Source organism: Bombina bombina, chromosome 1 (assembly GCF_027579735.1).
Source record: "Bombina bombina isolate aBomBom1 chromosome 1, aBomBom1.pri, whole genome shotgun sequence".
Taxonomy (NCBI): domain Eukaryota; kingdom Metazoa; phylum Chordata; class Amphibia; order Anura; family Bombinatoridae; genus Bombina; species Bombina bombina.
The window spans coordinates 442,189,673-442,216,566 of NC_069499.1; the positions used below are offsets into that span (position 1 = coordinate 442,189,673).

Genomic DNA, 26,894 nt, shown 5'->3' on the forward strand with positions numbered 1-26,894 from the left:
CTATGATATCCTTAGCATTTATATAGGTTTAATTTGATAGTTCATTTGTATTATTTCTATTTGTACTGTTATATATATCATTGGCCTTTCCAGTTTGGGCATTTTGCATCTTTATTTTTTAATTCTGTCAATATAATATGCAATTCTTCTTGTTCAGTTTAGTTTGTTCATTGTTTACCCCTGGCTACAGATTAACATAACATCATAGTTACAAGAGTGACCCATTTCACCAAGTAAAAGGGGAAGAAAAATGATAACTGCAATATCTATATGTACACTCCAGATAATCAGATATGGGGGCCTATCTATCAAGCTCCACGTCTCGTGTTTCTGGCGAGCCTGCAGGCTCGCCAGAAACAACAGTTATGAGTCTAAAGACCGCTGCTCCATAACCCTGTCCACCTGCTCTGAGCAAGCGGACAGGAATCACCACAATTCAACCGGATCGAGTATGATCGGGTTGATTGACACGCCCCTGCTATCTGCAGGGGGCGGCGTTGCACCAGCAGTTCTTGTGAGCTGCTGGTGCAATGCTGAATATGGAGAGCGTATTGCTCTCCGCATTCAGCAATTTCTGTAGGACCTGATCCGCACTGTCGGATCAGGTTCGACAGACATTTGATAAATGGACCACTTGATGTCAATATGTGATACAATGATTGTACTATGTATTGTATGTGAATCTACTGTTTTGTCCTCAATAAAAATATAAATAAAAAAATAAAAAAATAATTACTGCTGGGTATAACAGAAAATCAAGAGGCCTAATGTCTCCTATGTGTATATTTCAGGCATCAAATCACTGTTGCAGTTACTAAAAACCAACAGGTAAAATCACTGTCTGTTAACTAATGGGGTTAAACACCTGTGGGTTTTACTAGCAATCATATGAACACCCAAGATATTTCCACTCCTATATTTGTCATACCCTCCACCACTCAGTATAAGTTTAGCTAAAAAAAACATCAAATTCTCTATTCAAATTCATCAGGAAAAGGAAGAGATAATTTTTAATAAAGCGAGGTTAGGAGAAATGTCAGAAAACAACACTAAATATTCCAAAAAATTCAACTTAAAGGGACAGTAAAGTAATAATTAGACATTCATGATTTAGACAGAGCATAGCATTTTAAACAACTTTCCAATTTACTTCTATTTAATTTGCTTCCTTCTCTTGTTATCCTTTGCTAAAAGTTTTATCTAGGTATGCTCAGGAGCAGCAAATAACCTAGTGTACTGCTCGTGGGATACCCCTCTATCAGACCGAACTCGGCCAGTAGTCTTTTTATCCTAGCGTCGAGCCAGAATGATAGGGAATATCCCAGAGCAGAGAAGCCCCTTCTCAAGGGTTCCCTCCGGGAACCAGAGTTGGCCTCAAATGATGAGCAGCATGAAATCTGGAGACCAAAGATGGAGCATGCACATAACGGGCAGGGACCCAGGAACGATCTGCCACAGAGTAACCCTTCCAATGTATCAGATACTGCAATTGTCTGTGCCTGTATCTGGAGTCCAAGATCTTAGCCACCTCATATTCAGGTTCACCATGGACCAGGAGCGGAGGAGGAGGAGCTTGGAGTCGGGTATATCTATGTTTGATGTAAGGCTTGAGTAATGAAATGTGGAAGACTGTGTGTATGTGCAGGGTTTTGGGCAAGGCCACTTTGTAGGCAACAGGAGACAGTCTTTTCAGGACCTTGTAAGGGCCGATAAACCTAGGTTCCAATTGGTGACAGGGTTGACGTAAACGATTATGTTAAGTAGAGATCCAAACATATTCACCCACTGGGATGGCACGGACAGAAGCTCTATGACGATCAGCAAAGTTCTTATATATGGAGACAGCTGAACGTAACTGAGAGCGAATACGTTGCCAATAAGTGGTGAGTCTAGTGACGTGTTAGTCTGCAGCAGAAACCATAGTGGACTGAGCAGAAAGAGGGAAGACACAAGGTTGATACCCTCCTGCGGCTTGAAATGGAGAACATCAAAGAGAAGAGCGCCAATGAGTGTTTCTTGCCAGCTCTGCTAGGGGTTACAATTCAGACCAGTTGGTATGGCAAGCATTGACAAAGGCTCTAAGGTAGGCTCCAATATCCTGGTTAACCCTCTCATTTAGTCCATTTGTCTGAGGATGGTAGCCAGAAGACAAAGAAACAGTGGTTCTGATCAATTTGTAGAAGGCTCTCCAAAAGGTAGAGATGAACTGTGGACCTCTGTCTGAAACTATATTCACAGGAATGCCATGAAGTCGTACCACACGCAAGAGAAAAAGAGATGATAGTTCTTGGGCAGAAGGCAGTTTGGTTAGGGGTACGAAATGAGCCAGTCTGGAAAAGCGATCCACCACAACCCAGATAACTGTATGGTGGTCAGAAGGAGGAAGGTTCATAATGAAATCCATTGCTATGTGTGTCCATGGTTGTTTGGGAATGGACAATGGTTGGAGCAAGCCAGGAGGCAAGGATCAGAAGGTTTTGTTGGCAGCACAAGTTGTGCAGGCTTTCACATAATCCTGAGCATCAGATTTCATAGTAAGCCACCATACATGTTGGGAAAGACACTTGAAAGTCCTAGTCAAACCAGGATGTCCTGAGTATTTGCTATCATGAGCCCAGGCTAGCACGGGGGTGCGTAAGTTCAGAGGTACAAAGAGGATACCGGAGGCCATGGGGGCTCCAGGAGGTTTACTAGACTGGGCACGTTGTAATCTTTGCAGAAGGGTGGTATTTAGTTGAGCAACCACACAGGAGGGGGGTATGATGTCTTCAATAGGAGCTTCAGAGGAGTAACTTGAGTAAGGGAACTGATGGGAAAGGGCATCCACCTTTTTGTTCTTGGTCCCAGGAAGATAAGAAACCACAAAATTCAAACGAGAAAAGAACAAGGTCCACCTGGCCTGTCGAGGGTTGAGTCAATGAGCAGCCTTTAGGTAAGTCAGATTCTTGTGGTCGGTGAGAATCTGAATGGGATTGGTGGCGCCCTCTAACCAATGATGCCATTCAGTCAAAGCCATCTTAATGGCTAGGAGCTCACGATTACCCACATCATAACTCCTCTCAGCAGGAGTAAAGCATTTAGAGAAAAAGGCTGCAGGGTGTGACTTGGAAGTCAAAGGATCCCTTTGGGTTAAAACTGCTCCAGCCCCTATCTCAGAGGGATCAACCTCTAAAGTGAACTGTAGGTCAGGATCAGGATGTCTGAGCACAGGAACTGAACAGAAGGCCTTTTTCAGACAAGAGAAGACATTTATGGCTTCGGGAAGCCAATGTTTACAGTCTTTGTTCCGTTTTTCAATTCAGTAAGAGGAGATACTGTATGAGAAAAGTTCTTTATAAACATGCGGTAATAATTGGAGAATCCCAAGAATCTCTGTAATTCCTTTAAAGATGTAGGTTGAGGCCATTCTAGAACTGCGGTGAGTTTAGTAGGATCCATGGCAAAACCCTCCTTCGAGATGACAGAACCAATGGAATTGGATCTGAAGTAGATCAAACTCACATTTTTCTAGCTTGGCTACCAAAGAATTGTCTCTTAGCTGTAGAAGCACCTGTCTCACGTGTCTATGATGCTCCTCTAAAGTGGAAGAGAAAATAAGGATGTCATCCAGATAGACGATGACAGTGCGGTTGAGGAGGTCACGGAAGACATCGTTGACAAATGCCTGGAAGACTGCAGGGGCGTTACACAGCCCAAAGGGCATTACGAGGTATTCATAATGCCCAGATCTTGTGTTGAAGGCAGTCTTCCATTCATGGCCTGGAAAGATATGTATCAGATTGTATGCCCCATGTAAGTCCAACTTGGTGAAAAAACGAGTGTCCTGGAGTGAGTCATACAGTTCAGTGATCAATGGAATGGGATAGCGATTCTTGATGGTTGTTCAAGGTCCTGTAGTCGATGCAGGGTCTGAGCCCACCATCCTTCTTACTGACAAAAAAGAAGAGTACTCCTCCATGGATTTGGTTTCAGCCTTGGAGAGTGGATACGTACTCCCTTTAGGAAATGGGGCTCCAGGAAATAGGTCGATCTTGCAGTCATAATGACGGTGGGGTGGCAGCACGCTGGTTGCTTTTTTCTCAAACACATCTGCAAAGTCTGCATATACCAAAGGAAAGTTTGAAGGAGTCTGGATGCTGGCTATGGGAATGCAAAGCAGAGGAGGGACTTTAGCAAAGCAGGAGTGGAAACAGGAGATACCCCAGGAGGCCAGTTGTCCTTCAGCCCAGTCGAACTGTGGATTGTGTAACTGAAGCCAAGGAAAACCAAGGATGACAGGTTGTGCTGGGGAATGAATGACCTCGAACTGCAGCTGTTTGGTATGAAGGACACCCACGGTCAGGGGTGCTGACTCAAAATGGATCAAGCCTGAACGAAGGGGGGTGCCATCCAGAGTAGTTATTTTAAGACAATGTCTTTTCTGCAAAAGAGGCAAGCCAGCTTGAATCATGAAACGGTGATCCAGGAAGTTTTCAGCTGCCCCTGAATCAATGAAGGCTTGAGTGTGGACAGTATTCTGAAGGAAGGTAAGGGTAACAGGTACCAGGATCCGAGAGGAGTGAGGGGATTTAGTAGAAATCATGCTTAGAGGTACCCCTTTGTTATCCCCTAAGCATTTGCTTTTCCCGGCTGAATGTCACAGTCCTTTAGTTAGTGAGTGTTAGATCCACAATATAAGCATAGTCTCAGTCTCCTTCTTCTCTGTCTTTCAGACTCTGAAGGTTTGAAGGAGGAGAGATCCATGCGTTCCTCCATGGAGGTAACTGGAGCTGCTGAAGGGGTAGAGGATGCTGCCAGAACCGGACAAACAGTGGGACAGGAAGGGAGGACCCTCCTTGTTCTGTTTCTCTCGGCTTGTCTCTCCTGAAAGCAAGAGTCCAGACTGATACAAAGCGCTATAAAGTCACCCAAAGAAGAAAGAATATCACGATAGGTGAGTTCATCTTTGATGCGTTCAAGCAGACTCCTCCTAAAGGCTGCCTTGAGAGCACTGCCATCCCAAGTGGTTTCAAGTGTCAAGGTGCGAAACACAATGGCAAACTGTGCCACAGTTCTATTGCCCTGGTGAAGATCCAGGAGAGAATATTCTGCAGCAGAGGTACAGCCAGAAGTCCCAAACACAGAAGATAAAGCAGAAATAAAATTATCAGCATCATGCAGGAGTGGAGCATTCTGTTCCAAAAAAAGGAGAGACCCAGGCTAGGGTCTTGTCTTTCGGCAAGGAAATGATAAAGGTGACCCTTGACTGGTGAGACTGAAAGGTGCGAGGATCATTGCGGAAGTGCAGCCTGCATTGGTTAAGAAAACCCCTGCAATCCATAGTACCTTCATACTTGTCAGGCAAAGGTATCCGGGGTATACTTGTTGTTTGGTAATAGCCTCCTGCTTGGAATCCATATTCTGCAACTGTGTGGTATGGGTTCCCAACATCTGTTCCTGAAGATAAACAGCTTGTGCCACCTCATCTAACTCCATAGCCCAAGTATAATGTAATGCTCGTGGGATACCCCTCTATCAGACTGAACTCGGCCAGTAGTCTTGTTATCCCGGCATCAGGCCGGAATAATAGGGAATATTCCAGAGCAGAGAAAGTTAGTAAGATGAGGAGAGCTGCACTCACCACAGGCAGGACAGTCCCCAGTGACAATGGCAGAACAGGGCAAGGCAAATCACTGGAATGGTCAGACAGGCAGGATTCGGCAATGGTAAAGCAGTCCAAGGGCACACCACTAGAATTGTCAGACAGGGTTCAGCAACAAAGAGGCAATCCAGAATAACAGGGGTTAAAAAGCAGAGTAGTCAGAAAGGCAGGGTTCATTAGCAATATATCAGTCCAGCAATTTAGGAATTAAACAGGTAGAGTAGTCAGACAGGCAGGGTTCAGCAGCAATATATCAATCCAGCAATTTAGGGGTTAAACAGGTAGAGTAGTCAGACAAGCAGAGTTCAGCAGCAGCGTATTGAACAGCAATTCAGGGGTATAGCAGGCAAAGTAGTCAGACAGGCAGGGTTCATACACAGCAAGGCAATAAGAAAAAACAATCTATCACTCCCAGGAGTACACAAAGTAACACCTATACTTGGGCAGTGATAGATCGAGAGGAAGAGACTTAAATAGGCGCAGGATTCGCGCCCAGGCATCGGGACCGGAGAGAAGCGTGCGGCAATGGCGTCAGTGCCGCACGCCTCCGGACCCGACACAGCGCCTGGCAACGAGCAGGGAAGGAGACGCTGCGCCCCTAGCAACAGCTAGAGCGGCGTGGTGTGACACCTAGGTTCTAGCTGCTGATTGGTGGCTACATTTATATACCAATTGTCATTGGCTCACCCATATGTTCAGTTAGAAACCAGTAATGCATTGCTGTTCCTTCATCAAATAATATGAAGAGAATTAAACTAATATGATAATAGAAGTAAACTGGAAAGTTGATTAAAATTGTATGTTCTACCTAAATCATGAAAAAAATGTTTTTCATGTCTCTTTAAATGTGGATAAAGAACATTGACTGCATAAAAACAGTTTTGGGAACTTCAACAGGATTGACTAAGTCTCAGTGAAATAGGAGGATTTTTCTAAGAAAAAAAAATGTAAGGGCCTTTTTACTTACGTTTGGTAATGACATAACAAACTCATGGAGGTGAGCTTTCTTTGAGGCCTGAATCACTTCATCCATTGTGATATCACGAGAGTTGTCTCCGTATTTGATGTTATCTGCAATGCTACCTTCAAACAATACAGGTTCCTGAGAAACAATTCCAATTTTGCTTCTTAAAAATGACATGTTCACTTTAGTTGTTACACGCCCGTCAACAAGCTGTAAACAGTAAAAGATTTCATTAGAGAAGTATAGCTTTAGGAAGGTGTCTACTTAAGTGACATTTCATTACAAAACAGCAAAAACAATTCTAGGTAAAAATATGTATTACAGTTTTCATGCCATCACCATGTGTAAGAAGGTAAATGGTCAGCTTGTGATAATCTACTACAGTTTGACTGTTTTTAGAGTGGTTAAAACTATAATAATAGTAAAATTGAAGGAAAGGAAAAGAATCTATTTTACACTGAATTTGATATCAAACAAAAGTATATAATATAAGGAGCGGCCCTTATTTTTTAATTAATTATAAAATAGTCAGCAGGTTTAGATTCCCAAATGAATAGCATATTATAGTATATTTCCATGTTGTCAGAAATTAAATAGAGGTGTTGTTTTAGTGATAGATGTAAGTGAATTTGTTCCAGCCACATATGCAGTGTTGGTATTGTATCCTATTTCCAAAATGATGGGATTAGTTTCTTCACACTATTTATGATCATTTGCAAAAGTCTGTTGTGGGTCTTGTATTTAAGTTTTGGTGAAAAAGTAAATTCAAAAGAACATACACCTAGATTTAGAGTTTTGCGTTAGCCGTCATAAGCAGCGTTAAGGGGTCCTAACGCTGCTTTTGGCCGCCCGCTGGTATTTAGAGTCAGACAGGAAAGGGTCTAACGCTCACTTCCTCACTGCGACTCCAGGCTACCGCAGATCCCCTTACGCCAATTTGCGTATCCCATCTTTTCAATGGGATCTGCCTAACACCGGTATTTGGAGTCTTGGGAGAAGTGAGCGGTAGACCCTCTACTGACAAGACTCCAGCCGCAAAAAAAGTCAGTAGTTAAGAGCTTTATGGGCTAACGTGTGAATATAAAGCTCTTAACTACTGTGCTACAAAGTACACTAACACCCATAAACTACCTATGTACCCCTAAACCGAGGCCCCCCCCACATCGCTGCCACTATAATAAAAAATGTAACCCCTAATCTGCCGACCGGACACCGCCGCCACCTACATTATACCTATAAACCGCTAATCTGCTGCCCCTAACACAGCCGACCCCTATATTATATTTATTAACCCGCTAATCTGCCCCCCCAACGTCGCCGCTACCTTACCTACACTTATTAACCGATAATCTGCCGACCGGACCTCGTCGCCACTATAATAAATGTATTAACTCCTAAACCACCGCACTCCCGCCTCGCAAACACTATAATAAATGTTATTAACCCCTAATCTGCATTCCCTAACATCGCCGCCACCTACCTACAATTATTAACCCCTAATCTCCTGCCCACACCGTCGCCGCTACTATAATAAAGTTATTAACCCCTAAACCTAACTTTAACCCTAACACCAACATATATATGTTCCTAAATTGTATGACACTATATATGCGTCTGATGAGATCTATTTATGTAATTTTATTTGCACGATTTCACTTATATATAACTGTATCTATGAAATTAGCAAACCTTGAACTGTATTTTAACACTTAAACACATGCATATTTATCATGCAGATCTATATCAGCTCATGCTCCAATCAATCAGTTCTTCCTGCCCCATATCTATATAACAGAGATACACCGGATTACAACACAAAGAAAAAGCCCCACTGGAAGCTCACGCTCTTTTTACTTCCGGCTTAAGCAAACCACAACTTCCGGTTTCACAAATCACAACTTCCGGTCTAGCGTAATAACTCCGCACCGGAAGTATAGGCCACTTCAACTTCCGGTTTGACGAGATCAGAAATATCCGGTAGTGCACAATATGGCTAAGTAAAATCGGCTAAATCTGGCAGGTTAATTAGTAATAAAGGGCAAATGAGTAGAACTGAGTTCTTTCTTACTTAAAACATACCTGCCTTAATCACTGCATGTTTTAGCGGAAATATTAAGTGTATGAATATATTGACCCTAAAACCGGAATAACAACATCCGGTTCAAAAAATCATCAGATCCTGTACAGCACTTCCGGTACTGAGAGATTTTTGGCGCCAATGGAAGCATATTCTGATTGGTTACACATAGATATAAAAGTTCTTGCTCACCTAACCATATACTAGTCTTGAAAAAGGCCCCATCTGTGGAACGAAACGCATTGGCAATTATATGGTGAGCTATATTCCTTTTACTACTTAATATTATAACAGTATTATGCTATGTTTTTATCTTCTGTTTACAGGTTTTGAGGATTTCCCAGTTATATTTTATTTTTTCTACAAACATCTATTGATTTTATTGAATGAACTAAAACCAAGAAAAACTTTTCATTGATTGGATTATATCAAGGACTATTGTTTTATTTTAGATATTTTTTCTTCACTCAATTTTTCACTTTTGTGCAACATTATTTTGTTACGTGATCACAAACACTCCTTTATTTGATTTGCACTAGCTTGTGTACACACTAGTTGATTTTTGCAATTTTTAATTTTTTCACCTTTTGGATTTTTCGTTGTTTCACTTTTGGTTAACACTAACACCACGGATAACAGATGAGGAGAACTGTTACCACACCAGATCACTGATTTAAACTGGATTAACGTCTATTGATTTACATTATTTTTCATAAATTCTATATTATTTAATTTTCTTATTGACCATTCTTTTAGTAATTATTTGTCAGCATTAATAAGCTTTCTTCTTTGGTTCGCTTCCTTGGAAGGCTAATATATATTTTATTTGTTCCATCTACTGTATCTGACACGTGTATACTACTCATCATTTGTTTTTATCTATTTTTATTTATGTTTTTATGTACTATGGATCCATGTTTATTTATGTAATATGTATTAAAACTTCTTGTGATATTTTACCACTATAATTGGTAATAGCTTTTTAAGTATCCTAAGCTATATTATATTTTGGTTTCTGTACACAGACCCACACAGTGTCATATTTAGACCTGTGGTTCAGTACCACATAAAACTTTCACCACCACATCTATTTCTATTAGACCTTGCCTTTTTTTGGCACTCCTCTCTAGCCCTTTTACAACTAGAATTTCAACTCTGTGGGTAGTTGGAGCTATAGGTCGCTATATTACATCCACTTGGAGCGCTGTAAGATCTAACTATTCCTCCTAACCCTAACACCCCCCTAACATAAATATAATTTAAATGAAATGATATAATATTCCAAAAATTAACTAAATTAATCCTATTTAAAACTAAATACTTACCTATCAAATAAACCCTAATATAGCTACAATATAACTAATAGTTACATTGTAGCTATTTTAGGATTTATATTTATTTTACAGGCAACATTGTATTTATTTTAACTAGGTACAATAGCTATTAAATAGTTAATAACTATGTAATAGCTACCTAGTTAAAATAAGTACAAAAGTACCTGTAAAATAAATCCTAACCTAAGTTACAAATACACCTAACACTACACTATCATTAAACTAATTAAATAAATTACCTACAATTAGCTAACTTAAAATACAATAAAATAAACTATTCTATAATACAACCCCCCCCCCACTAAATTACAAAAAATAAAAAAGAATTACAAGAAGTTTAAACTAATTACACCTAATCTAAGCCCCCTAATAAAATAAAAAATCCCCCCAAAATAAAAAACTTCCCTACCCTATTCTAAACTACCAAAGTAATCAGCTCTATTACCAGCCCTTAAAAGGGCTTTTTGCGGGGCATTGCCCCAAAGTAATTTTTACCTGAAAATAAAAATACAATACCCCCCCAACATTAAAACACATCACCCACATACCCCTACTCTAACCCACCCAAACCCCCCTTAAAAAAACTATCGCTAACCCCCTGAAGATCATCCTACCTTGAGTCGTCTTCACCCAGCCAAGCCGAATTCTTCATCCGAGGTACGCAGAGGAGGTCCTTCATCCGGTAGAAGTCTTCATCCAAGCGGGGCAAGAAGAGGTCCTCCTTCCGGTAGAAGTGGTCATCCAGGCGGCGTCTTCAATCTTCATCCATCCGGAGCAGAGCGGATCCATCTTCAAAGGAGCCGACGCGGAGCCATCCTCTTCAACCGACGACTTCCCAACGAATGAAGGTTCCTTTAAGGGATGTCATCCAAGATGGTGTCCCTTCAATTCCGATTGGCTGATAGAATTCTATCAGCCAATCGGAATTAAGGTAGAAAAAAATCTCATTGGCTGATGCAATCAGCCAATCAGATTGAAGTTCAATCCGATTGGCTGATCCAATCAGCCAATCGTATTGAACTCGCATTCTATTGGCTGATCGGAACCTTCATTCGTCGGGAAGTCGTCGGTTGAAGAGGATGGCTCTGCGTCGGCTCTTTTGAAGATGGCTCTGCTCTGCTCCGGATGGATGAAGATTGAAGACGCCGCCTGGATGAACACTTCTACCGGATGGAGGACCTCTTCTTGCCCCGCTTGGATGAAGACTTCTACCGGATGAAGGACCTCCTCTGCGTACCTTGGATGAAGGATTCGGCTCTACTGGGTGAAGACGACTCAAGGTAGGATGATCTTCAGGGGGTTAGCAATAGGTTTTTTTAAGGGGGGTTTGGGTGGGTTAGAGTAGGGGTATGTGGGTGGTGGGTTGTAATGTTGGGGGGGTATTGTATTTTTATTTTCAGGTAAAAGAGCTGATTACTTTGGGGCAATGCCCCGCAAAAAGCCCTTGGCGTCCCTCGAATTCCGATTGGCTGATAGGATTCTATCAGCCAATCGGAATTAAGGTAGGAATTTTCTGATTGGCTGATGGAATCAGCCAATCAGAATCTAGTTCAATCCGATTGGCCGATCCAATCAGCCAATCAGATTGAGCTCGCATTCTATTGGCTGATCGGAACAGCCAATAGAATGTGAGCTCAATCTGATTGGCTGATTGGATCAGCCAATCGGATTGAACTTGATTCTGATTGGCTGATTCCATCAGCCAATCAGAAAATTCCTACCTTAATTCCGATTGGCTGATAGAATCCTATCAGCCAATCGGAATTCGAGGGACGCCATCTTGGATGACGTCCCTTAAAGGAACAGTCATTCGTCGTTCAGTCGTCGGTCCGGATGGATGTTCCGCGCTGGATGTCTTCAGGATCCTGCCGCTTCGCTCCGGATGGAAGAAGATCGAAGATGCCGCTTGGAGAAGATGTTTGCCGGTCCGGATGTCCTCTTCTTGCCGGATAGGAGGAAGACTTTGGAGCCTCTTCTGGACCGGATTATGGATCGCCAACCCCCGCTTGGGTTGGATGAAGATGTTGGAGCCAGGACGGATCGGTGAACCTGGTATGGTGAAGACAAGGTAGGAAGATCTTCAGGGGCTTAGTGTTAGGTTTCTTTAAGGGGGTTTGGGTTAGATTAGGGGTATGTGGGTGGTGGGTTGTAATGTTGGGGGGGGGTATTGTATGTTTTTTTTTACAGGCAAAAGAGCTGAAATTCTTGGGGCATGCCCCGCAAAGGGCCCTGTTCAGGGCTGGTAAGGTAAAAGAGCTTGTAACTTTTTTAATTTAGAATAGGGTAGGGAATTTTTTATTTTGGGGGGCTTTGTTATTTTATTAGGGGGCTTAGAGTAGGTGTAATTAGTTTAAAATTGTTGTAATATTTTTCTTATGTTTGTAAATATTTTTTTATTTTCTGTAACTTAGTTCTTTTTTATTTTTTGTACTTTAGCTAGTTTATTTAATTGTATTTATTTGTAGGAATTGTGTTTAATTAATTTATTGATAGTGTAGTGTTAGGTTAATTGTAGGTAATTGTAGGTAGTTTATTTAATTATTTTATTGATAGGGTAGTGTTAGGTTTAATTATAACTTAGGTTAGGATTTATTTTACAGGTAAATTTGTTATTATTTTAACTAGGTAACTATTAAATAGTTCTTAACTATTTAATAGCTATTGTACCTGGTTAAAATAATTACAAAGTTGCCTGTAAAATAAATATTAATCCTAAAATAGCTATAATATAATTATAATTTATATTGTAGCTATATTAGGATTTATTTTACAGGTAAGTATTTAGCTTTAAATAGGAATAATTTATTTAATAAGAGTTAATTTATTTCGTTAGATTTAAATTATATTTAACTTAGGGGGGTGTTAGTGTTAGGGTTAGACTTAGCTTTAGGGGTTAATACATTTATTAGAATAGCGGTGAGCTCCGGTCGGCAGATTAGGGGTTAATAATTGAAGTTAGGTGTCGGCGATGTTAGGGAGGGCAGATTAGGGGTTAATACTATTTATGATAGGGTTAGTGAGGCGGGTTAGGGGTTAATAACTTTATTATAGTAGCGCTCAGGTCCGCTCGGCAGATTAGGGGTTAATAAGTGTAGGCAGGTGTCGGCGACGTTGAGGGGGGCAGATTAGGGGTTAATAAATATAATATAGGGGTCGGCGATGTTAGGGGTAGCAGATTAGGGGTACATAGGGATAACGTAGGTGGCGGCGATTTGCGGTCGGAAGATTAGGGGTTAATTATTTTAAGTAGCTTGCGGCGACGTTGTGGGGGGCAAGTTAGGGGTTAAGAAATATAATATAGGGGTCGGCGGGGTTAGGGGCAGCAGATTAGGGGAACATAAGTATAACGTAGGTGGCGGTCGGCAGATTAGGGGTTAAAAATTTAAATAGAGTGGCGGCGATGTGGGGGGACCTCGGTTTAGGGGTACATAGGTAGTTTATGGGTGTTAGTGTACTTTAGGGTACAGTAGTTAAGAGCTTTATAAACCGGCGTTAGCCAGAAAGCTCTTAACTCCTGCTATTTTCAGGCGGCTGGAATTTTGTCGTTAGAGCTCTAACGCTCACTTCAGAAACGACTCTAAATACCAGCGTTAGAAAGATCCCATTGAAAAGATAGGCTACGCAAATGGCGTAGGGGGATCTGCGGTATGGAAAAGTCGCGGCTGAAAAGTGAGCGTTAGACCCTTTAATCACTGACTCCAAATACCAGCGGGCGGCCAAAACCAGCGTTAGGAGCCTCTAACGCTGGTTTTGACGGCTACCGCCGAACTCCAAATCTAGGCCTTAGAGAGTGTTTCCCCACAGGAAACAATGGGGCTGCGTTAGGAGCTGAACGCTGCTTTTTTGCAGGTGTTAGGTTTTTTTTTTTCAGCCCAAACTGCCCCTTTGTTTCCTATGGGGATATCGTGCACGAGCACGTTTTTCCAGCTCACCGCGTCCGTAAGCAACGCTGGTATTGAGGGTTGATGTGGAGCTAAATTAGACTCAATGCACCCTTTTCTGAGCCTAACGCAGCCCCTCAGACAACTCTAAATACCAGCGTTGTCTTAAGGGTGCGCTGGGAAAAAAAGCAGCGTTAGCTACGCTGGTCTTTACCGACAAAACTCTAAATCTAGCCGATAGGATTTTCCAAAGAGTCTATTAAGATATATTATAAATTTTACTCCAAAAGGGCAGAGGTTTAGGGAAGGTCCACCATATATAGCATAAACATAGAAACATAGAATTTGGCAGTAGTTAAGAACCAAAAAGGCCCATCAAGTCTACCCATATTACATAATACTGTTTTATTAGTCTTATGCATGTACCAGTCATTTTTTAATTATTTTACAGTACCTGTGTTTACCACCTCTATTGGAAGTTTATTACATGAATTCACCACCCTTTCTGTAAACATGCTTCCTCTGATTTCTCCTGAATCTGATACCCTTAACTTATGATTGTGACCTCTTGTTTTGGCATTTTTATGTATTTTTTTGTGCGGAAAATGCAACTGACATTTATGCAGTGTCTCAAACATCTGCCAAGACTCAAAGCCCTACCTAAAGATATTTGAGTCTCTGTGGGATAAATACCAATGTGTGAGAAAAAGAGCTGCTGAGTGAGCAGATTTACCTGTAGTGGAAGTTAAGGCCCTACATTCCTCAGTTGACAGCACAAAATCTAAATTTTTGTGTCATTACTTTTTTGTAAGGAGGTAAATGATTGGAGGAAGGGGTGAATGGTAAAAAAAATGTAAATGCAAATTAGAGCAGCGCATTGTTTCAAAATTGGTGCCTGATTTTCTAAATGAGAGAGCATTTTATTGGTCTGAAGTTTTTTCTTTAAAAAAATTATGTTTAAGCAATTTTAACATTTTGGTTTCAGAACTCTGTCTGGTCTTTCTAGTAAAAAAAGGTTTAGTATTGAATTTGAAATCATAATAATAGGCTATTTTATTTGTATAAATGTGTATTTCCTCCTGTTACACTGATTAAAATAAAACATGATATTGATTAAACACATTATGTATTTACTGGTTTAATATTAATAATTGATATTCAACTGTAAAATGGTCAAAATAACTTAAATTGTGTATTTAGAGTTTCAACATTACCCAAGTTAAGTTGATGGCTGAGTATTACTGCAGTGTGAACAAATCCTCTTGTCAGCAAAAAAACTTGATGCTATGCAATAGGATACAGTGGGTTGTCTTACTAAGTCCTGGGGGCCACATTGATGACTTGCAAATCTTTTTTATTTTATTGACCATTTCTACCAACCCTATTTTCAACACAGAAACTTTCATTTTGGTCCTCTTCTACCTTGATTAAAAGTTGTTCATTTGAAGTTTGTTTATATAGATGTATATATTTTAAAGAGGTACACGTATATTAAGGAGCTTAGTAAAGCTAGGGCTGTAAGTATTTTTCATAAAAAAATAAATAAAAAAACAAGGGGTCATGATCTCAAGCTGAAGGTTAGTAGGTTCAGGAGTAATTTGAGGAAGCACTTCTTCACAGAAAGGGTGGTTGATTGATGGAATAAACTTCCACAAGAGGTGGTAATGACAAACACTGTGGGGGACTTTAAGAATGCCTGGGATAAGCATAATGTTATCCTACGAACTAGAAACGTTTATACTTTTAGTAAATTTTGGGTGGACTTGTTGGGCCTATGGTTCTTATCTGCCATCAAAGGATTAAGTTACGAGTGGCGAGATTGATAAGAAGTAGCGCGCATATAACAAATTGAAGCAAACGTGGTTGCTCAAGCACAATTTAATTTATCTCACTTTTGGATAGCGCTACTTCAGAACTCTGGTTAACTGTTATGTTCAAATAAAAAGTTGCACAAAATACATCAAAAATACATTGAAAAGTACAGTTACACTCATAATACACCATCTAATAAAAATTATTGAAAAAAAATATTGCATAAAAAGGTTATAAGGGTTCAATAATATGAGATCTTAGGTGTTAGAAGAAAAAAAAAAGCTGCAAAGGGTTTTAAAATAAAGATACATACATATACATGTCTAAATATGTATATGTATAGATAGATAGATAGATAGATAGATAGATAGATAGATAGATAGATAGATAGATAGATAGATAGATAGATAGATAGATAGACAAATGTGTGTGTATCTATGTATTTATATGTGTATATATGTATTTACTGACATATATACACATATAAACACATAAATACATATGTATACATATATAGACATATTTATATGCATTGGAGCATTTAGCAGTCAAGTAGCTGAAAACATAAAAAATCATATTTATGCAATATTACTTTTTAATAAAGTTTTTAACTATGTATTTACTGTAAATATTTCCCATTCGAATGTTTTTCACATAGCAGAATATGTTCTAAGTATTTTTAAATAGATATTCATATATATATATATATATATATATATATATATATATATATATATATATATATATATATATATATATATATCTATATATATATCTGTATATACAGTATGTATACCTATATTATACGAGGTGTGGATTTGCACTCACACCTCGTATACCAAATGCCAGGGTATCAGGAAAAAAAGGTAAACAAAGCTATCCAAAATAAAAAAATTAATCCTAAACGTATACCCCTATAACAAATAAAAAATCCCCCCAAAATAAAAAAAATAAAAAAAAACCCTTAATCTAATACTAAACTACCAATAGCCCTTAAAAGGTCTTTTGCAGGGCATTGTCCTAAGTTAAACAGCTTTTACCTAAAAAAATTACCAATTACCGCCTAACAGTAAAACCCCCCACCCAACCAACACCCCAAAATAAAAAAAACGAAGTCTTAAAAAACCTAAGCTACCCATTGCCCTTAAAAGGGCATTCAGTTATTTTACTGCCATTAAAAGGGCAATCAGCTCTTTTACAGCCCAAAAAACACAAATCTAAAAAAAAGCCACCCCAAAAAATAAAAAAGCCTTAGACTAAGCCCCAAATAGGTACTCCTCATTCCTGAAGTCTGGTGGTGAATGTCTTCTTTAAGGCAGCTCCATCATCTTCTATCTTCATCTGGAGCGAAGGCTGCATGGAGCGGAGGTGCGGAGCGGTCTTCCCCCATGCATGGATATGGAGCAGCAGTCCTCAGTAGCGGTTCTCATCGGTGGTCTTCAACGGCAGCGGTCCTCAGCGGCGGTCTTCAGCGGGGGCGGTCCTCAGTGGCGTGGAGGCTCCTCATCCAATCTCCGTTGTACACTAAAAATTAAATGAAAGGTACCGCATTCAAATTGGGGTACCTTGCATTCCTACTGGCTGAAATTTTGAAATCAGCCAATAGGATTAGAGCTACTGAAATCCTATTGGCTGTTCAAATCAGAGAATAAGATTTCAGTAGCTCTCATCCTATTGGCTGATTTAAAAAATTCAGCCAATAGGAATGCAAGGTACCCCAATATAAATGGGGTACCTTGCATTCAATCTTCAGTGTGTGGTGGACGATCGCATGAAGAGGAGCCTCCACACCGCTGAGGATCCGCGCATCTGGGAAACCAGCTCCGCACCTCCACTCCACGTCACCTTCGCTCCGGATGAAGATGGAAGATGATGTAACTGCCTGGAAGAAGACATTCTCCGCCAGACTTCAGAAACGGTGAGTACCTATTTGGGGCTTAGACTTAGCCTTTTTTTTTTTTTTTTGGGGGGATGACTTTTTTTTAGGTTAGTTTTTGGACTGTAGAAGTGCTGATTGCCCTTTAAAGGGCAGTAAAAGAGCTGAATGCCTTTGTAAGGGCAATGCCCATACAAATGCCCCTTTTTGGGGCAATGGGTAGTTTAGGTTTTTTTAGTGTTAGGTTTTTTTATTTTGGGGTTTGGTGGGTGGTTGTTTTTTACTGTAAGGGTAGACTTAGTATTTTGTACATGTAAAATAGATGTTTAACTTAGGGCAATGCCCTACAAAAGGCCCTTTTAAGGGCTTCTGGTAGTTTAGTTTAGATTAGGTGGTGTGTTTATTTTGGGGGGCTTTTTATTTTCATAGGGATTAGGTTTATTTTTTTTATAATTTGTTTATTTTATCTGTAATTTACACTTATGTTTTGCAATTTTAGATTATTTTTTTGTAATTTAATGTTAGGTTTTATTTTTAAATTAATGTTAGTATTTTTTATTTTAATTGTAACTTAGTATTTTTTAATTTTGTGTAATTGGGGTTAATTTAGGGGGTGTTAGGTTAGGGGGCTTAGTAATTTAGTTATTTGCGTAGTGGGGTTTAGGAGTTAATAGGTTAATAGGTATATTGCAATGTGGGGTCGGTGGTTTAGGGCTTAATAGTTTAATTAGGTTTATTGCGATGTGAAGGGTTGGTGGTTTAGGGGTTAATAGATTAATTAGGCTTATTGCGATGTGTGGGGGTTGGCAGTTTAGGGGTTAATATTGTAATTATGTTATTTGCATTGTTTAATTTGCTGATTAGGGGTTAATTACTTTATTATTTTTTGGTGTGGGGGTTGGCGGTTTAGGCGTTTGTTAATACTTCGAGCGGACAGGTTTCTTTTTTTTGTTATACTTCGTGCGGGCGGTTAGGTTTTTTTACTATTTCTGTGGATTCCGAAAATGGCAGGGTTGTGAAAGAATCCTTTGAGGATGCATATGCAACTGACGATGGTGACGGATGAGTTACAAATGCGATTATAGTATATATATATATATATATATATATATATATATATATATATATATATATATATATATATATATATATATATATGTGTGTGTGTGTGTAAAGATTTATATATTGTACCAATATTTTTGTTTTTTCACTTTTCGGTCTCCATTGAAGTCTATGGGGAATATGTTAACTGGTCATGATATTCTATCTTTAGCTTTTTGCGCACGTCAGGTTAGCGCACAAGCAAAAACGTTTTACTTTCAACTTGCAATACGTGCGGTACCCAACACGCACAAAAAGCAGAAGCCAAGCAGAGTTATCATGTGAACGGGAGCACAAACTACAGCTCCACTTGTAATCTAGCCCAAAATTTATTTTTGTATTTTGTTTCAATTAAAGTGATAATGGAATGCTTTTAAAAAATTGCAGGATTATGTTGCTCCCTGTTCTCTTCCTACAATGTGATTTGATGTTGAACTTCTATTTCTACACTTTCTTGGGTGCTTCGACACTACTCACCAATTTCATAGACTGTAATGGGAGCATGCTTCCGGCTACAAAGCCAAGCTGAATGGAACTGAGATTACAAGCACAGTGCTTTGCGGGCGTTAAATAGACAGTTCTGTTTAAGCAATTGTGCAATAATAAAACACTCTAGAACATTGGAACATTCGATTAAAAACAGGGGCATTTTAATTCATAAAAATTTACATTTCACTCCTGTTGTGAAAAAAAAGTATCTTTTAAACTTGACAGCAGCTTCAGCTTCCTCCGGTCATCGTAAGCCATTTCTGATGTCAGAAATGATGGATAGGTCATCCTCCAATCACGGCATCCCACCCAGGGGATTCAGTGTCTGATTCAAAGCAGTGATTGGAGGAAGCCGGATTTCTCATTTTAGACCCAGGAAGAGGCCTTGCCACGGGTGGAGGAAGCTGGAGCTGCTGTCAAGATTAAAAGGTAAGGTTTTTTTTTCACAACAGGAGTGAAATGTAAATTTTGATGAATTAAAGTGCCCCTGTTTTTAATCCAATTTTTAAAAACTGGGCACTTTAGCATCAAAATGTACATTTACTTTAAGTATCTTTAGAGGGACAGTCTAATCAAAATTAAACTTTCATGATTCAGATAGGACATGCAATTTTAAACAATTTTCCAATTTCCTTTTACCATCAAATTTGATTTGTTCTCTTGGTATTCTTTGTTGAAAGCTAAAGCTAGGCTCATAAACTGATTTCTATGCCCTTGAAGACCCCCTCTTATCTTAGTGTATTTTGATGGTTTTTCACAGCTAGACTGCGCTAGTTCATGTGTGTCACATAAATAACATTGTATTTATGAGGCAGGACTTATTGGCTAAAATGAAAGTCTGTCAAAAGAACTGAAATAAGGGGGCAGTCAGCAGAGGCTTAGATAAAAGGCAATCACAGAGGTAAAAAGTTTATTAAAGGGACAGTCTAGGCCAAAATAAACTTTCATGATTCAGATAGAGCATGTAATTTTAAACAATATTCCAATTTACTTTTATCACCAATTTTGCTTTGTTCTCTTGGTATTCTTAGTTGAAAGCTTAACCTAGGAGGTTCATATGCTAATTTCAGATTGCATTTTAACAGTTTTTCACCACTAGAGGGTGTTAGTTCACGTATTTCATATAGATAACACTGTGCTCGTGCACGAGAAGTTATTTGGGAGAAGGCACTGATTGGCTAGACTGCAAGTCTGTCAAAAGAACTGAAAAAAGGGGCAGTTTGCAGAGGCTTAGATACAAGATAATCACAGAGGTTAAAAGTATATTATTATAACTGTGTTAGTTATGCAAAACTGGGAAATGGGTAATAAAGGGATTATCTATCTTTTAAAACAATAAAAATTCTGGTGTAGACTGTCCCTTTAATATAACCATGTTGGGTATGCAAAACTGGGGAATGGGTAATAAAGGGATTATCTATCTTTTTAAACAATAACAATTCTGTAGTAGATATGCTGCAGTAAATATGCTGGTGCTGGCGCTAGTGCATGAATGAATGTCATAGAAGGTATTCTACTTACCACTTTTCCTTCATCTGGGTCATAAAATCTTTCAAGAAGTTGAACACTTGTACTTTTTCCACAGCCACTGCTACCTACAAATGCCAAAGTCTGCCCAGATTTCACACTGATAGAAAGACCCCGTAAAACCATAGTGACTGGACGGCTGGGATACGTGAATTTGCAGTTTACAAATTCAACGTCACCTTTAAAGTTATCCTGCATGGTAAACATAAGTTTGTTCAAATCAATATAGTTATTAGTAATAGCACATAATAATAGTCATTTACAAGCCGTGTTATTTTAATAGAAAGAAACATTGAAGTCTGTTTTAAATACGCATACTGTATATCTTAAGCAGTGAATTTTTTTAAAGCATTTTGTTAGCAAAATTTTGTAAACCTCTCTTAACCATGTGTATCTTATTTCCCTTGCTGTTGTCAGTTAGGTACATATATAAATGTGCTCATAAAAGCTATTAATGTGTAGTATATTTTAGGGTCACTGTTCTGGAGTCTGCAATATGCAGTATAGCCCATCTGGGGACAGTGGGAAAAAAAAGAAAAAGATTTCAGAGGGAAATTGCTAAAATAAACAATAATGCGAACATGATTATTGCACTCAACTCATTATACCAGAGCACGCAAATGTGCGCTGGTATTAGAAGTAAAGCGCAATGGAAGCTTTGCACTCACGAGAACGTGCTTCCATAGGCTCCAATGTGAGCCGCGTTCTGATGCCGTTAGACAAGGCACAAAACCTAGGGCAGCGAAGAGGGTAAGTCGTGCAGCATTGGGCAGCAAAGTTTAAATATATATGTATATGAATATATACATATATGTATGTTTTTATATGTGTATATACACCTATTAACACATAAATATATATGTATATAAGCATATACATATATATTAACAATGAAAAAGCAATGTAAAGATGCTCATATTTTTATTTTTAAAAGGAACAATACACTTTATTTTGGGGGCAATTGGGGGACATTTTTGAAAGTGTCAGTAAACCTTAAAAATAATGTTATATAATTCTGCACATAGTGCAGAATTATATAACATTATATTAGCGCAAACATTATAAAACATAATTTCCCCTTTGAATTTTTTTAAAAAAACTGCTGTTTTACAGACCCGCTCTCTGTGATCTTCTGAGCGGGTCTGTTTTTTTCAAACAGCGCATTGGGCCAGCTGTATAGTCACAGCCCGGCCCGACCGGGCCATAGCACTAAGTGCAGCTCGCTCCTGCTCTGTCAGACAGCAGGAGCGAGCTGCACTTAGTGCTATGGCGCGGTCGGGCCGGGCTGTGACTATACAGCTGGCCCGATGCGCTGTTTGAAAAAAACAGACCCGCTCAGAAGATCACAGAGAGCGGGTCTTTAAAACAGCCGTTGTTTTAAAAAATTCAAAGGGGAAATTATGTTTTATAATGTTTGCGCTAATATAATGTTATATAATTCTGCACTATGTGCAGAATTATATAACATTATTTTTAAGGTTTACTGTCCCTTTAATTAAGCAGACATCTGACTTCTAGCTAATGTCCCCTAGCACAAAGTGCTACCGCTAGCTCATAGTAGCATTAACCAGCCACTTGTAATGGCTGGTTATTTAACGTGAGCCTGTAAATGTGCAAAGTTGCCTGTTTATGGGCACATATTAAATTAGCGCTCCAATAGTAATCTAGCCCAAAATATAGTATAGCTGTATTTTACAATGCATTGTTACATTTTTAGGGCTAGATTACAAGTGAAGCATAATCACTCGGTCTTGCATTGTGAATAACGCAAAACCTGTCATTACAAGTGGATTGATAACAATTTGAACCAAAGCATCTTAATGTGCAATATACTTTTAATGGATAGCACAGAAAGTGCTATTAACAAGCTCATTGTGTTACAAGCGGTGAGTTAAATGTTGCGCTGAAGTGCAATTCAAATTACCGCTGTAAAATGCAGATCTTTTTGAGACCTAAAATAAACTATTATAGCTTCCTAGTTTGCATATTAGTTTGCATATTAAAACACTTAAATCTGCTATGGAAATAAAGTTGTTATGTTACATTAAGAGTTAATATTTCGGAAAACAATGGTTTAATAATGAAATAAGGTGTGTGGCAGAATTAAAGAGATATTGTATATAAAAGGGGCAAGACTGGGAATATATATGTATGTATGTATGTATACATGTATATATATATATATATATATATATATATATATATATATATATATATATATATATATTTATTTATTTAGTATGTATGTATGAGTAAAGTGTTTTATACTTAATTTTCATAGCACCAAACTACAGGAAGCACTCCAGGACTTGAGTGGATCTTTTGCTCATCATTGGCTTAGAGCTCAAGTAATATCCAACATGAAATTTACTGCACACCCCATAGAAGTCTAATATTTGAGGGATTTAGTGCGCCCACGCCTTCTAACATGCAGATCATAGCACGCACTAGACTATCACTTCAATGATAAAAAATATCTTTGTACTTGTAATATTTGTGCAAAAATAGAAGTGCTATTGATTGTACTCAAGCAATGCAAATGCAAAATAGAAGCTAATATTTTGTGCTCTACTTGTAATCTAGCCCTTTATGAGGAATCAAATGTTTCATGTCCCTTTAATACATGATTATTTGGTACTTATAAAAAACTGCTTGAAATGCTTTGAAATGCAATGAAACTTTTATTTTTTTAGAACAGTACTAAACAATGACTAATCAGTAAAGATACATTACCCTTTTCAACTACACAACAGGCTTATTTTTTTAAACATACACAATGACAATAAAACATCATACACATGACATTTTTAAAAGATGTTTTGAACCCCAAGCAGTGCCCTTAAAATAACTTATTTCTTTACAGTAATGATCCTCATTTGACTCTCTTGTTAGAAGACTTTTCTTAATACTTAACATTCAAGCATAATAAGCAAAATGTGGTTTAAATACCATGCACATCAATATGCTATGACAAATCATAGCATTTCACAAATGTAACCATGGGTGTCGGGGGGGGGGAGTATCAAAAGCCCACCACCTGCAATTGTGCTCCTGATTTCCAAGCACAAGCACCCTCACTTTTCTGATGCCAATGAGCCACCATTTTTCTCTCCTGCTATACATTTTTTACTTTCCCACCCCCAGAAAGATTTCTTAGGGCACCTATGGCTATAACCCAGTAGAACAGCATTTCTCAACTCGCTAGATTTTAATGATATCTTGGTGAAATAATCAGCTGATCAGTAACCATGGTTACAAGCCTGCTCTCACCCATCAGCTGATTATTTTACTTATGCTCTAGTAAAGACATAATTAAATCTGGCCTTTTAGGGTGGCTTTAGGACTACAGTTGAGAAATACTGCAGTATGCTAAGTCTTTGTGTATTTTTAATTAAATGTTAAATCAAATGTTATTAGCTCCCAGATGTGCAACTGTAGGGGTCTCAGAGATCGTGATAGAGACAAGGCCCGCAGCTCTACAATATGTTGGCAGGGTTTCTAAGATAGCTGTCACAGTGTTGCTGTACAGAAACAAACTGCCACTATATTTGTACTGTGCAAGTATACTGTCTATCCCCTGGCACAGACTAACCATAAGGCCATAAGGGAAGGATTTATTAGAGTCACAGAGAAGCAGCTACTCTTTACCCTATGTGGCTGTCAGCTCAGTTTCTGATGATTGCAATCAGGCAGAAAGGGCATTGTTGAAATGGGGGGCCCACCACAGCCTTTGCCCCAGGGCCCAGTGAGGACTAGTTACCCCTGGTAGTTCCTTAAAGATATTCCACCCTGAAGTCTTTAAAGTCCCTGGGAAATACGCCAAGAAAGCAGCTCTTGCATTATGGATACAGTATCAATGCTGTACAAATTCTTACATTCCATATATATAAATATGCACTGTATTGAAGGTCACAAGAGAAAAAAAACATTAATAAAGAAACAGTGATCTCACCCATTTGTCCCCATCTGTACTAAAAACACTTGTCTTCGGTACTCGATCTAATAAGCTAAAAAACTGGGCGGCAGCAATTTTAGCTTTTGCATAGTCAGGAGTGAACGAAGATGCCCTTCCCAGGGCTGTGCCACTTGTTACTATAGCAGAAATGACTCTGAAAAAAAAAGATTTTTTAGATTTTATATATTAAAAAAGATGTTAATTATCAGATGAATCTTAAGAGCCAGTATGGCAGTAATTAATTGCTGCATGTATCTGATGGGCAGTGGAAAGCAGTAGTGGTAACAGTGGATTCAATCTGTTCCAAAATAATAGAAGACATCTCTACAAGCCTATGGGGCCTATCTATCAAGCTCCGAAAGGAGCTTGACAGCCTGTGTTTCTGGCGAGTCTTCAGACTCGCCAGAAACAGCAGTTATGAAGCAGCGGTCACAAAGACCGCTGCTCCATAACCCTGTCCGCCTGCTCTGAGCAGGCGGACAGGAATCGCCAAAAATCAACCCGATCGAGTACAATCGGGTTGATTGACACCCCCCTGCTGGCGGCCGATTGGCTGTGAGTCTGCAGGGGGCGGCGATGCACCAGCAGCACTGTCGGATCAGGTCCGCAAGACCTTTCTTAAATAGGGGCCTATGCCTTTTGTACAAACCCACTTTCAAGTAATACATAATAAATTAGAAAGTTGCTTAAAATGTCATGTTCTATCTGAATCATGAAAGAAAACGTTTGGGTTCAGTGTCCCTTTAAGCAACTTAACAAATGGATTGTCCTCTACAGCCAATCACATAAATCTAAACATAAAACCAAGAAAAGTTTGCTTTTTTTTTGTCCCTTACAGTTTTGCCAAATGAGAGATATAAGTATTTTTTTTTAGAGATGTGCATATTCCATTTACATCACAGTTATAACATCTATTGTAATAAATTTCGATAATATTTATTGATGCTCAATAATTTTAACATATGTATTTTCTATGGTCACTTTTATTTGTGTAAGACTGGTTATATGTCTGTATCTAGTACATGATTAAATGATACATGTATCCTATAATTTGATGTATGTTTACATTGATACTTGGGGGGCGATTTATCAAAGCTTCAACTGTGAATGCGCTGGAAGTCTGCGTCAAAATAGACGCAAAGTTGATCCGCTCTAGTTAACACAACGTCAATGTTGAAATGTTTGACATAATATACGCTCCCGCGAGATCAATCCGATTCAAATCGTTGCTTGTGTTATTCGAGCGTAATACAGATCATCCACCTTCACATTTGACTATATTCAAGCGTATTACTGATGATCCACCTTCACATTCGACTCTATTTGACCCTCTATTTGACAAATTTATCAAACATTAAACAGGTATGCTTGCGTCTATTCCAACGCAGCTATCCTTCAAACCGCCACCATAGAAGTCAATTGGAGTCTGAAAAGGTTATTTTCTATGCTTTTTGTCATCGAAGACAGGTAACAATGAACATGCAGAATATTTTTACATTTGTGATACTTTTATGACGTGGAAGGAAAATATTAATGAACCATCTGAATCATGAAGTATAATAAAAATGTTTCATGTCCCTTTAACCTTTTGTGATAACAAAATATTTTAAGATCTGCCCTTATTACTAAATAAAATCAAATAGGGAGATGTTACCCTACTTATGGGTTATGTTTCATCTCTCAGTCGTAGAGTTCATTACAAAGCAAGGGGACAAATTATTTATACAAGAGTGAAAGAAAGGAACACAGTCCCTGACCTTTCAGACGCAGAAGGAGGAGATTAATTTATCCAGCATAAGGCTGCACAAGTAGATGTGCGTCAACAAATGCATTAATAATGACAGGAAATGCCTGACTGGCAGCAGCACTAGTAGATATAGGGATAAAAATTAAATAAATACATTACATAATATAGCTAACTTCCTTTTTTTGATAAATCTATTTGCATCATGTTTAACGCATGGAATACAAGTCCCACTATTTGCACCATGTTTAACGCATTGGAATACAAGTCCCACTCTCCACTTTGCACCAAATTTAATGCAATACCTTGCACCATATTTGACACAATACTCAAACTCCTAAACAACCCACAAACTAGTAAAATTTTCCACAACTTTTTATTGGGAAATGCATAATCATGTGATTAATGAAATCAGTCAATCTGATTTAAATATACATTTTCTACTATCACTAACTAATTAAATTGCTCTATACTTGTGCCATTGATAACTCAT

At 38.7% G+C, this 26,894-nt stretch overlaps 1 protein-coding gene across 1 annotated transcript in view; it reads right to left on the minus strand.

The window, feature by feature from the left end:
• Positions 1 to 26,894, minus strand: part of LOC128638201 (bile salt export pump-like) — a 192,392-nt gene that overhangs the window by 4,687 nt on the left and 160,811 nt on the right. The window contains exons 23-25 of the mRNA XM_053690063.1: positions 24,655 to 24,811; positions 20,697 to 20,894; positions 6,609 to 6,815 (exon numbers count right to left, since the gene is read on the minus strand). Coding sequence (XP_053546038.1) covers positions 6,609 to 6,815; positions 20,697 to 20,894; positions 24,655 to 24,811 — 562 coding nt within the window. The remainder of the gene's footprint in view (positions 1 to 6,608; positions 6,816 to 20,696; positions 20,895 to 24,654; positions 24,812 to 26,894) is intronic.